Genomic DNA, 13,645 nt, shown 5'->3' with positions numbered 1-13,645 from the left:
CAAAAAAATATTATGAGAAAGTTCAAAGCTTTATATATGATTGTGTTACCAGCTGGTGAGTGAAATGCCGAATTTGATTGGCCAAAAGACCAAACTTGTGCCAGAGTCTGTTTTGTTACTTTTGTTTTGTAGGTGTGTGACCAAAATTTGCTCCATTCGTCAGCTGATTCTTATGTGAAATTACTTTATTAATATTCTGAAATTGGCTAAAATAGCCCTTTTCACATATTTTATTCTAAAATAACCCTATTGCATTAAGGAGACATTATAGAGATAATAAATAGGAAACTATAAGGACAATAAAGAGAAACTGTACGAGGAAGAAGCTATTGTAGAATAAAAATTGTTAATAAATGCTATTTTAGCACAAACCCCTTAAATATTTTATTTGATTTCTAAACAGAAAAACAAAAGGGGAATTAAAATGGGCAAGACCCAGCTATCCAAAAAAAGAAAAGGCATGAACCACAAGGTGTGGTGTGTTTGACAAACTACCACTTCCAGTTGGCGGACTGATTGGTGCCTAATTGGCAGGGATTCGAAACTAATTAGAAGGTCAAGGGTAAGCCGAACTCCGAACATAGATTAATCTCACTATTCGAGTGTAAGGATATCTCGTAATATATACCACACAAAAAAAGGCATGACTCACGACTTCTTGCCATCTTTGCATCACCACCTGCCTATGTTACCTATGTCCTTATTCAGATTTATGCGTTATATTTTGATATTGTTGTAGATGGGTAATTTAAGCATTTTCATTTTGTTGAGGTGATATATCAAGGATATTATGGTACATTTGGATGAAGTATCTAAAAGTACTTCAATGCCTGGATAAAAAAGATACGTCATCAAATATATCGGGATATCGCCAAAATATTTTAATCTATGCGTGCAAGGCATCTCAAAGCACTTCCGTTTGGGTATTAAAATTTGTATGAAACGGGAATAATACTGTTTTGTTGTTATTCTTCTACTCCCTTCAAACTTGATTTTTTTCTGTTGGTTTTTTATTTGATTTGATTTTATTGTTATTTTAAAGATATGATTTTTTATTAATTTTTTTGGTTTTAATATAAAAATATCATTTTGCCCCTGCATTTAACAGAAAAAGTTAACAAATTTGACGTCAGGACCATTTGTCCAAACAAAACTAAAGTTAAAGGACCACGGGAACCATTTTGAAAATTGAGATACTCAAATGCAAATCAGGTCAAAATTCAATAACTAATAAAACTATTAACCCTTAAAAATAAATAAAAACATTTGTTTATGAGAATCTGTAAGAATAACGTTAAGTGAGGTTGTGGGCTTAATAGGCCTCGTCTGCTAAGAATTTTTTTTGGGCTGTAGCCCCCGAGTTTATCAAACGAAATATTTAGATAACGTTGTAAGGTTTTGGGGGTCTTTATGGATAAATCCTAAAAAATCTACTCTCAAATATGACAAACAATATATTAAATTTATTTATTTCTACCTCACTTTACTAGTAGATTTGGCTCCCTTAATTCTACGGTACGGTGTACTATGGTTGCATCTAGGTTGAAGAACCTGCATCACTTTGCCCTGCTTTTAAATTTGGTCTTTCCTTGTGGTTCGGGTAATCCCACAATTAACAAGCATTCCATTTGGTGTTGATCAAATTCATATATATATAATCTCTCATTAGTCACATGGGGAAGATTTCCTGCAAGGTAGAGCTGCCAAACCCACCTAAGAAGTGGCAATTCATCTCCATCTTGGTAAAACATATATTGCACCCTTTTTCTTCTTCTTCTTCTTGTTATAAATATATTTTTCGGCATTTTTTCTTTATACCAGTGATAATGTTTAAATACTCGATGGACTTACTATTATGATCAACTTGCACTTATGCACATTTTTTTGACATTTTATTTTTTTCATTTGTTGCAATCTTACTTTATTAATTTTATAAAAAAATAAAATATTACTTTATTAATGAACGCAAGGATTGCAGTAATGTTATGAAACTAGGTATCGTAATCGAGCTATATACACACACAAATATGTGTTAATATTTGCAAGGAGGATCAGCATCGCCGAAGTAACGAATAGGTGAAGGGATATCCTTGTTTTAGCCATGTATACTTTTCTCACTAACAAAAGGTAAGAGAAACAACTATATATAAGGAAGCTTTATAGCAAGATATATAGGGACGAAACCAGGAGTATATATTCGCTCCTTAATGACAAGAAAGCTAATTACTACAAAATAAAAAATAGCGGCTGTACTTGGTTTTTTCTATTTTTTAAAAAATAGTATAGCCGATCGGCTGTACTTGTTTTAAGAAATAATATAGTCGGTTGGCTTTATTTTTTGACACGTGGCGCTAGCGCTGTCGGGGTCTTATATAGTATCGCCGTGCGGCTATACATAGTCTATTAAAATTTATTTTTTAAAAATATTTTGAGACGTCCGTATGCGTTTTGAAAAATAGTATAGCTGCCCGAATATACATGTTTTCCTAATTTCTTTTTTAAAAATTGTATAGCCAACCGGCTTTACGGTTTTGAAACGTGGTGTCTCGACACTAGGTAGGTCATATAGTATAGCCGTGTGGCTATATCCGGTTAAAATTTTTTTTTTTTTAAAAAGTATAGCCGTGTGACATAGGTCTAGGAGGTGTTTAATTTTATTTTTATTTATTTTTATTTTTGAAAATATAAAATTAGTTTCTTTCCTCTTTTTTTTTTTTTTGCCAACTTCTTTAATTTAATATATGTAATTAAGTAATATCTTACCTTTCTTTTGAATTACTTTAATCAATAATTATGTTTTAATTATTATTTATTTAGTAAATATTTAAATATATTACTGATTTCATAAATGACTTAATAAATAGTAAGTACTTGAAGTTCAATGGACGTCGAAAAAATAAATTACCTATTTTCGTGTGGGTGTCTTAATTAAATATTTCCAGAGTCCAAGAGCCCAAGGCCCAAGGCTCAAGTGTTTGATTAATATAATTATTATTAATAGAAGCCAAATCCAAAGCCGCACGACTATACTCTATTTTTTAATTTTTTTAAAGAAATAGTATAGACGCTCGGCTATACTATTTATATATAGTGGGATCTTTTTTTTTTTTTTTTTCCCCATTTTTCGTTTTTTGATAAGAGTTGTTTAAAGCATTATCCATTACTATTATGTCATTACTCGAGTCTTTATTGTCCTCTTCTGATTTTTTACTTTTTCAGAGTTATTACCCGTACAAAGATTTTAACACTTTCACGTTTAATAATGTATTATACACGTACGTACGTATTTTTCAATAATGCATCCGTGTTCTGCGAACGTCTTAAAGATTCGATAAAGTTCACGTTTAAAAAAAAAAAAAAGCAAACGTACAATACTCATATTATACAGGCATGTACATATTTTTTTTATTTTTAATACACGTATTTTTTTACAAAAAAATTTAATAAGACACATAAAATTAGTGTATTATACACATAATTCTCACATATTATTGAATAAAAATAATATATATTAAAAAATGTAAATAATTTATATTAAAATATAATATAGTGGCTAAACTTTTAAGTTGTAATGTGCCAAAATTTTGCCGAATAAAACAGGTACATATTTTATTCTTATTTTTTCCCATTTCGTATTTTACTGACTATGAATGAATGTGAGAGGCGAAGATTATTTCTTACTTGCAAGATGGTGATTTTGTAATCTCTTTACCAACCAGAACAACAATTTCAAACAAAGATTTATGGGTATAGCAATAAGAGAGGTGGTAGTATTCTTCATGTAAAGTGTTGTTTGAAAAGTGAAGCAATTATCAAGAACACTCCAACTCAGCATGCAATTCTCTACGACAAATAATGTGTGCAGTAACATAATTTAGTATTACTCGAGAGAATGTGATTGATCAAAGGCAAACATTCCCACACCAAAAAAAGAAAAAAGAAAAAAAAAAGAACTCTCTAATTAATTTACTATGAAATTTCTCTCTCTTCAATATCCGCTTTGGATGTTGAAACTAGCAAATTAATATTTATAAATAGTGCAACCGCATGCCTATACTCGATTTTAATGCATGTCAAGCAATGGGACTCAAATCATCGTCGTCTCTGCCATAAAATTAAACTAGTGAATCAAATTTTTTCCATCTCTTGTTCTGGAAAAAAGAAAAGAAAAGGGAATTATGATTGTTGCAAATTAATTGTTTAAAAGTTTCTTGTGCGATGGCTCCAATACCAACAGCCAAAAAGGGGAAAAAAAAATATTATGAAGCAGAGCCTCGCTTACCTGATGAACCAGGGGCCAATGAGTCAAATAGATGCAGGGGTTGAGTTTTGCATAGGGCAAAAGATGCAGGGGCTGAGTTTTGCACAATGGAGAAGATGTAGGGGTTGAAGATGCAGGGAATGAAGATGAAAAGGCGTGCAAACCTGTGTACTAATATATTTTAATTCTTTTAATTGAAAAAAAAACTAAAAGAGAGTTAACAGAATTAAACTCCTATTAAGTTGTGTGTTACATGTCACACAACTAAGGAGAAATCAAGAGCACATAAGATTTAATAACAAGAAAATTAGACTCGATTCCATATATTAGGTATATTGATTCGATACACAAATTATTATTAATCATTTCAAAGATCTTTGGTTCAAATAGTAACGTTAATAAAATATACTACTGCACTAATCTTTTATTGGTTTTTTATTATTATTTAAGAATACAATTTTAAGTTGATTTTTGAGTTTCTCATGTCAAAAATTGTCACTCCTTTTAGATATACCTAAATATAACATCAATATGTAAATATTTTTTTTTTTTGGAGAGACTATGTGTAAAGATTATTATTCCTTAACATTAAAAGGCTTTTTAGATTTTGGTTCCTAACCTATAAATTTATTAAAAAGTTAAATTTACAGTGATATTTTCAAACATCCCACCCCAAAAGAAAAAAAAAATCAAAAAAATGAAAGTGGAGTGTTTGGTCATGGAGACTAATATTGCTGTGCATCTGATTATACATATCCAAGATAACATCCCACTCCCTTTTTAAGTACATTATCCAACCAAAAAACCACCTCTGCAATTACAAGAGCAATCACTCTCTTTCTGTCTCTCGCTCTTCCCACCATGTCAACAGGAAGGGACCGTCTACTGAAGAACCTGAAGAAATTTGCTGATTTTCAATACAAGATCTTCACAGCTCGATATGGACAACAGCTCATTGACATTTTCGAGTTCCCTGTTAAGCTTGTTCTCTCTCCTTTCACTCTTGCCATTGACATTGCTGGCTCTGCTCCACGCGGGTTTGGTTTGCCCGAGTTGGTTTCCAAGCTCTCTTACATGTCAATCTTTGTGAGTTTTTGTAAAACACGAACTTTTATCATGTGGGAATTTATCTGTCTGTTGCAAAGTTTGAGAATTTAGTTGCTCTTTTAACTTATTACTGGAAATTTTCATTCCGTGCCATGTGTTACTAGGTCTCTGTAAATGGGTTAGTGGTGTTTTCTTAGTTTTGGGTTAAAGAATGGATTTTGGTATGCAATTCTGAGAAGTTAACTGAAGTTTTGTGTGGTTTGTGTCATTTGGTTAATCGGGGCGATGATTTTTGTTCATTGGTTATTGGGGTTTGTGTGGATTTTTGTGGCAATGAATGTAGTATAAATTGGTGACTATATAATTATATTGGCCTGCTGAATTATATTTGTAGTTCAGTGAAGTAGGTTATGAGGTGCTACTACTCTTGGGAACTTGCATATTCTAAGTGCTTTATTCTCTTTTGGTCTTGTTCATGGGTTGATTTCAGGCAGTTGCTACCCTAGGGACTTATGACATAGCATTAGAGCTGGGAAAGAAGGTGATATGTCAGAGGTATTTTTCATTATCCTTTCAATTTTCAAGGCGGTCCTTATCTTTCATTATGTTCATATACTCCGTTTGATATTGTAGCATCGTACACTGTAATAGTTTATGGTTTTGCAGTATATACATGTAAATATGCATATATATATATATATATATATATATATGCGCGTCTGTAGATTGATCATCTAACAAAATAACATGCTAAACTCTCTAGTAAAAGAAAACTATTATTTGCATAATGTATAAAGATGACGCTGTACTTTCCACTCTATTCATTCGGAAGTAATTTGTACGCAAAAATGTATAGCATTTTGTGTAATTTTTCAAAACCATGGTAGTATTCCTGGTTGATCTCTAAGCTGCCAAATTAGGTTTAAAAGAATCTTAGTTGTGAATGTTTTCCTTGGTGAACTTGATGATATTACCAGGTTCATAGTTTATAGGAATTGGATGATTTCTTAATTGCAGTCTTGAAGTGCAGGAACTGTGGAACCTGCAATGGTTGGCAGGCATTGCGGTGTACCATGTGTAGAGGATCAGGGAGGGTGCACTACCAAGTGAAAAATTACACCTTGAAAAGGTAGACTTCTCTCCAACTAGATATTAATTCCAAAATATGAAAAACATGGTAACTCTATGAGTCACAAGATGCTTTTATTTATTACAAAGTGAAAAGATTTTAAAGAAAAAAAAGGAGGGAGATTTGCCAAGTATGTAGGGCTTTGATTTTTAAGTATCTGCTGTATCTTGAACAGTTTATCACTTATTTTTCGGGGAATTTTTCACTTTTGCGTAGACAGATGGCTAATAAAATCTGCCTATATGAGAATTCTTCTAGTAATGTACTGTCATAATTGGCATCTTTAAGAGCTCTGCTGTGTATGCAATCCTGTATTGTAATCACTGTAGGGGTTTGATTGATTGGGTATTGTAATAAACTGTGGCGTTTGCTTTAGTTTGGAGCACATGAAAATATAATATATCAATTTACCCAAAACAACATGTGAAGATAAAAGTTAAGGATACATGATTCAAATTCTATTAGTATTATACGAACTTATTGAAGTCTTAACTACCCAAATATATGATTGAAAGAATTCTAAGTTCTGGTATAATGTTTGAATAGCATGTGTAGCAAGTCCCACAAATGGGCAATAATGTCTCCTGCCAAAATCTGCATTGAGACTGTGAACTTTGATAAGAAAATATGACTCCATCATCAAGAGCTTCTTATGGGCCGCATAGTATATTCCTTCAAACCAAACTATGGCTTTCATTCTAAAAAATGGGAATTCATTTGATTGCTGGAAGTTATTAGATTTCCAGAATTTATTGAAAAGGACTCTTTTATTTGACTAGAAGTGGAGGTTACTAGCATTTTAGAAAGAAATGTGTTGCAATGTGGTTTCTGAAACTAAATATAGTTATTCTGCACTGTTTCTCCTTGTTACTACAGTTTCAGACATTTATGGTGCAGTATGTTTTGGTATGTTATGGCTATTAATATTATCATCATCAGCCTCACCAATGCAATGAATCCTTTATCCAACCATACCAATATGCTATTTTATCATGTTTATTTTTCATATGAATCCTCATCAGTGGAGAGAAGGCAACAGCTGAATGTATTGCAGATGCCATTGCTGATAATCGGGCTGAGTTGGTTCACCTTCCATCCTCCATAAATCTTAATGCGCCATTACCATCTAAAGACTGCCCGACCTGTGATGGCACGGTAAACCTTTTGGTCTGAAGTACAGTTGACTTAGTTACATGCATTTTCCTACTATTTCAAACTCAAAATCAGTAATTTTATCCCAACTATGAGGGTTACCATCTCACAAACTGAAGATCTGCACTCATAAATGTCCTCCTATGTTAAGAGTGGTATGAGAGAGAGAGAGGAGAGGGGGGGGGAGAGAGAGAGAGCCACTACGAGACTTTTCTCTCTTCTTCTGTTGTAATTGTGGAACCGTGCAACTCTTCTTATGCGATTCAGAAGTTGGGAACCCAACCTAAAAATTACCGATGTCTTTAAAAAAATAAAATAAAAGTGACAGTAGTATACGCTTATTTCTGCATATTTTCCTACTTCCCTCCAGTCATTTTCTGCATTTTGCAGCATCATACTTGACACGATAGTTTATTGTATTGCAGGGTGTGATGGGCTGTCATGAATGCAAGGACAAATTACAAGTCAGAATCTCTGCAGATGATGTGAGCCATTTTGGGATTTTTCTAGTGCTTGAAAATTATGTTGCTATAATATTGCATTAATCTGAAATTCTGAATGCTCCAACTTGATCTTCACTTTTGGTGAGATGCATGATTCAACAATAGGATGTGAATTCATCTCTTGTTTCCTAAGTCTAGAACTCAGCTATTGATGGTTTCCAATTACTTTCACAGTTCTCTGTACATTAAATTATTTACTGTTAGAATATTTGGAGTTCGATTTAATATGTTACATAAGGGAAGCGTGTTATTTCAAGCAAACTTGTGTTAAACATTCAGAAGGAATTTTTATACGACAGCTGATACTTGAGCCCATATCCATTTAACTGGTTATGGATGAAGAACATGCTATATTTATGAAATATGTATATACTGTTTTTGGCAGCTGATTATGTCAAAACGCTATTAGCTATGTTACTTTTGTAAACAAAGATGAGTAATCAACAGGAGGGCGGCCCTTCACAACTTTAATCTGTCATTTATATTACTCATACAATACCCATGTGTTGAAAACAACTTCTATCCATATATTGAGTTTGATTCTGACTTGGTTGAGCAAATTTCTCCCAAGTTGGATCATGATCATGCATAGTTGCAAACTGGACTGCCTTCAAAGTTTATGATTATTGATATTAGTTAGAATCATGTAAATTTTTTGAGCGAAATGCTGGATATAAAACTGCCTTTTTAGTTTCTCTGCTTCCATTTTTAAAGAGTTTGAACGGTTTCCACTTTTTTTGGGTCTTCCATTATGATCCTGTTTGGTTGAAGGTTGATTGACTCCTTTGTTTTCTTCCCATTAAATTTAAGGACATATCATCCTCATATGTATTTCAGAGTTTCTATAAAGTATTAATAAATTCTTGTTTGTTTTTACAGTTGAGTTGAAAGAATTTGTGGTATTATATTATCATGTTCTCTTATTTCATCAATTCATTCTTTATAATGTTTCCATCCTTATAAGGTCATTTCTTTTTATTTTTCCTTGCAGATCATGGAGCCTCCGTGGAAAGCCTACAATGTTTTGAGGAAGATGGACTACCCCTATGAGGCCAGTACCAATTCTTGTCCTGTGCCATCTGAATATTGTTGTTTTGATAAGTATAATTACTAGCGAGAGTATTTTATAACAAGCTCCTATCTAAAATTAGGATGCCATGAAGCAATTTGCCCCCATTACTCCCCTAGCTCTCTCTGAAAGACCAAGACTTCTTCCTCATGTTCTTAAAAGAAATTGGGCCTTTTCCCTTCTGCAACCCAACAAAGGGTCCAATGATGAACACGATATGAATTTATCTATTCTCAGCATTGAAATTCTCTATCCTCATTTTCCTTAATTCTATCTTGATGACTCTGACTACAGTTAATAGAGTGAAACCTTTTTTAACTATAGGCTCTCTGGCTGCAGTGGTAAACATTGCTTTGACCAGCGTAACTGGGTTAAAGATTTAATCTGTTAAAAGAGTCAAATTTGGTGACTGTTGTAGGGTAGCATTGCTAGAAAGGTTTCTTTGTGGATGAAGATAGTCAATCTCATATTGGATCTTTGAAGGGGCAAAAAAATATTAAGAATAATGGTCCCAGTCAAGGCAGTATCAAGGACTTAGAGCCATATCATCAAGCATGATTATATAGCTGCTAAAGACTCTTAGAAATATTAAGAAAATAGATATCATCACAAATTGGGGAAGTGATTTTAATCAAAGACAGATGTGTTTGTAATCTTCCAGTTAATATTGTTTGTTTTCTTTCTAGACCGCACATTTTGTTTTGAACATGTTTATGTATTTTAATTGGTGTTCTTTTATCAATCGGGAAGGGGGGATTCAAACTTGGGAGCTTAATTTGCCTTTTTATGCATATATATACAATGAATAGAACTAATGTTAGATATCAGTTTTGATATCTTGTTCTTATCTGATTTCCTATTAACAATCTTGTTAACTGGTTCAGCATATAGTTCACAGCATGAAAGATCCCAGCATCGCTGCATTTTGGCTGTTTACCTTGCCTCAAGTTGCGGGTGGATTCGACTTTGATGATGATGTCAAGAAGAAAATTTGGTGGCAATACAAGGTTGACAATTCATAAATACTGTATTTCAATTCGGAACACCTTCTCAAATGCAAAACAGAATTCTATTAAAAATAAATAAATACTGTATTTCAAATAGTATACACCACCTTATTTTTATGTTGTTATCATATTGTGATGGCAATATTTCCATGCTATAATTTGAAGATACTATAACAACATAAGAAAAATGTGAGCTTTACCTTGGTTTGGTGAAAAATATGTTTTTTTTTTTCTTCTTAAAAAAAAACCTACATATCCTTATTACCTGATCTCAATATCCCATTTCACATTGACATTTATTATATTTTACAATAGTTCATTAAGGGAAGATTGCATTAGTGCCTTACTATAGTTATCTATTCATCTGTTCCCTTGTTTTTTGATTCTTCTTGGATTAGGAGTCTATGCGGTATGATCAACTTCGTGATGTGGTGGCCAAGCGGAAACCTGGCTGGGAGAACTTGCAGGAAGTAAGAAAATTTGCGCATAATAATCAGTTATTATGAAACATTCCGTTAACGAGCTTGGTTTTTCTGTATTCTTTATTGTTTGGAAACAAAGACACTGCTCAAGCGCTGAAAATGTTATCATGGTCCAATTGAAAAGTTTGTTGGAAAGAAAACTTCATATCTTAAAGATTTATGAGAAAACAAGTTTCGGTCTCTTCTATTGGCCTTTGGGCTCTTTTTATGAACTCCTCTTTCCTTTTTTAATTTTTTTCTTAAGAAGATTTTTTCTCTTAATTTAAGCTTCAGCTCTTAATACCATATGAAAATGATTAGTCTCTTGTATAATATCTTCTTACTAAAGGCAATATCTCATCACTATCTGCTTCTTACTTTTTCCATTGTTCGAAAGCTGGATTCATATGTTGATGATTAAGCTCTTATACATATTAAGAGCTCATAGTTTCTGCAATTTCCTGTAATATGTTTCTAGAGAAAGATCTTTAATATGAATTTGCTTATTATTGATAGGCCTTGATCTCCATAGATCCTGCTCGAGCCAGGGAAGATCCTGTTATTGTAAAAAATATCCCTTACTATAAAGCCAAGAAAGCACTTGAAGCAGAAGTCATGAAGCTTGATCCTCCACCAAGGCCACAAAATTGGGGTGTACGTAATCTATCTTCAATCAATAGACTAGTTTTTATTCTTTGAATGTATCAGAGAGAAAGATAAGGAAGATGTTCACGCTTATTTTGGATAATTACGAACTCACTGTAGAGCATTGGCAGGAACTGGACCTTCCATTGAATGCATCTTCTTGGAGCAAGGAGGATCTCAAAAATCCTGAAAAGTTCTATGAAATGACTGTTCTTCTAAATGCTCAAAGAGAAATTGCTGATAAAATTTTGGATTCACAGTGGGAGAATAGATGGCGCCAACAAAGGGTTAGTACTTACAAGTTTATGTAGTTATGAAAATGAACTTGTTTCCCCTTTTTCTTCCTTAATGAACTTAAGAAATCCATAGGAAATGAAGCAAAAATAATTTATCAATATAGCAATCTGATAGAGTAATGCTATTTGGACACCATGAAGATGGTGAGTTAATTGGACAGAGTTCCCCAAAAGAAGGACAAAATTTTGTATGAGGCATGCAACAACAATATTTTGGTCATACAAGTAACTTATTCCTTATTCCAGCTTGTAGTTCCCAAAAACTGACGTGCAGATATCGTTCTTACATTTGGAAACTTACTTCCTTCCCATTTTGTTTTCTATCAACCCAAAAACTGTTGTGTTAACTTGCTCTCCTTCTCATCAAAAGAATGAACTTGCCATCCCATATACTGCCTGTAATTTCCATGGAGATTGACTTTTCAGATTACGATTGCCATCTACTACTGTAGTTATTTTAGCTATGAACATATTTTTATATTTTAATTAGTAAGTGCAATGAAATTATTTATCCATTTTGATGCTTAGTTGAATGAGATGTTGGAGGAGAAGGTACGTCCATACATGCAGAACATTGACAGTGGGATCCTCTCTCAGCCTATTATATTACCATCACAAGATCAGAATCAGAAGGTTTACCACTTTTCCCCTTTCACTTTTTTTATTAACTCTTGTTGAGCATTAATTTATCCCAAATCTAATTTTCTAATCATGGTTATTTGATGAATCCTATTGACCAAAAAAGGAAAGATAATCCTAGTCCTATACCCTTTCAAAAAATATTTACGTTTTTCCTATTTGTCGTTTCTCATAGTGCTCAACTTCTTGCTATTGCAGTATTTGCTCATCACTGTTAAGATATTTGGTCTATGTATATAAGGCTGCCTTCTCTTGTACTTGTGTCTTAAATTCCCATCTCACTCCACATACCCTAAAATCCAACTCTGAAAATAAACATCAACTTGGACTTTGAATTTTAATAAAAGGGTTACATTTGACTAGACATGTAGTATTGAAATTGTAAACTACGTTTTAGAAAGGTCTGTACGTCCAATATTCGTGTTATTCGGACAGCGGTTTCAGTGGATTCCAAAGCTTGATTTAGGCTTCTCTTTATGATTGAGTGTCCAGTCGAGAGCTCCAAATTTAGTCTGTTTAAATACTGGTGAACAGCTATTTTGCCTCGATTAATTACTCTAGTGGTACGCTTTACAATTTGTATTGTACTGTATAATGAAAGTTCTAAGATATTGTTTGAACCCTACTTTGGTTTCTATGAAAATTCAAGAAAGTGCTTTCTACAAAAAAGCTTTTGTAAACACCTTAGTTCAAAGGTGCTGAACCTTAGGACCACATTTTTCACTTTCAACACATTGTTGGTGTTGTGAAAATTATCATGCTGTTTTAGCCCCTTATCTGTGAAATCTTGTTTCTTAACAATTGAGGTTTCACCTTATATCAAACAATGCTGTAACTCTTTTGTGTTTGACGCCTATAATTGTTGCAGAAGACGCGACAACGGAGATGGTGGTTCTTTTGATGATAGTTTCCAAAAATTTTGAACCCAGAAAGCACCATGGACTGCCTTGAGCTCTTTTCATTATGTATGATTTTTTGGCTACACTGCATCGTTCCATCCGGTGTGTATTGCTTATTTTAGTAATTAATTTCCCTTATAACTCTCAGCTTAACTTCCTCCATTTTTGAGGCAATTTGGGACAATAGTGATGTAAATGAGGAGCAAATGACAAGTTTTTGATGTCAAATTGACAATGCATTCCGAAATTTATAGAGGAGAAAGAGTTGAAATCCAAATAGAATTCCAACCATTAAAAAAGGATTCCTCTAGAAAGAAGATGGAAGGATCAGATATGGGACCAAGGAAGCTCATATGCAATAGCTTGAAGGGCATAGCAATTAGATGGATTTTCATATAAAAAGAACAGGAAAAAAAAGAAAACAGTATTACATGGTTGAGCTAGGCTTCACATATGTAAACAAAACCTAAAAAGACCAATTAGAAGAGAGTGTGTAGGCAGAGCAAGATAAGGTAGGGTCAAGATCAGAGTCGGTGT

The 13,645-nt window shown here is 33.2% G+C and overlaps 1 protein-coding gene across 2 annotated transcripts; it reads left to right on the top strand.

The window, feature by feature from the left end:
- The first annotated feature begins 5,009 nt into the window (after positions 1 to 5,009).
- LOC117624477 lies at positions 5,010 to 13,385 on the top strand. 2 transcript variants are annotated; one of them, XM_034355760.1, is made up of 12 exons: positions 5,010 to 5,347; positions 5,799 to 5,863; positions 6,339 to 6,437; positions 7,460 to 7,592; positions 8,015 to 8,074; positions 9,084 to 9,143; positions 10,046 to 10,168; positions 10,567 to 10,638; positions 11,146 to 11,283; positions 11,406 to 11,561; positions 12,099 to 12,203; positions 13,078 to 13,385. In XM_034355760.1, exons 1-12 carry the CDS (start codon positions 5,123 to 5,125, stop codon positions 13,108 to 13,110), a joined length of 1,269 nt encoding a protein of 422 aa, XP_034211651.1. In that variant the 5' UTR covers positions 5,010 to 5,122; the 3' UTR covers positions 13,111 to 13,385. The 2 variants fall into 2 exon arrangements, with proteins under 2 accessions (XP_034211651.1, XP_034211652.1); XM_034355761.1 differs by having other exon boundaries at positions 5,067 to 5,347; positions 13,081 to 13,385.
- Positions 13,386 to 13,645: the final 260 nt, after the last annotated feature.

Source organism: Prunus dulcis, chromosome 4 (genome assembly GCF_902201215.1).
Source record: "Prunus dulcis chromosome 4, ALMONDv2, whole genome shotgun sequence".
NCBI lineage: Eukaryota > Viridiplantae > Streptophyta > Magnoliopsida > Rosales > Rosaceae > Prunus > Prunus dulcis.
The sequence above is the reverse complement of the archived record's forward strand: the minus strand, read 5'-3'. Positions and strand labels throughout refer to the sequence as shown.

What these genes read in the sequence shown, in the direction of transcription:
- LOC117624477 (XM_034355760.1), top strand. Translation starts at nt 5,123, where the DNA reads ATGTCAACAGGAAGGGACCGTCTACTGAAGAACCTGAAGAAATTTGCT. An exon ending in AGATGGACTACCCCTATGAG is followed by an intron (nt 9,144 to 10,045) that starts GCCAGTACCAAT and finishes TAACTGGTTCAG; the next exon opens with CATATAGTTCACAGCATGAA. An exon ending in AAATTTGGTGGCAATACAAG is followed by an intron (nt 10,169 to 10,566) that starts GTTGACAATTCA and finishes TTCTTGGATTAG; the next exon opens with GAGTCTATGCGGTATGATCA.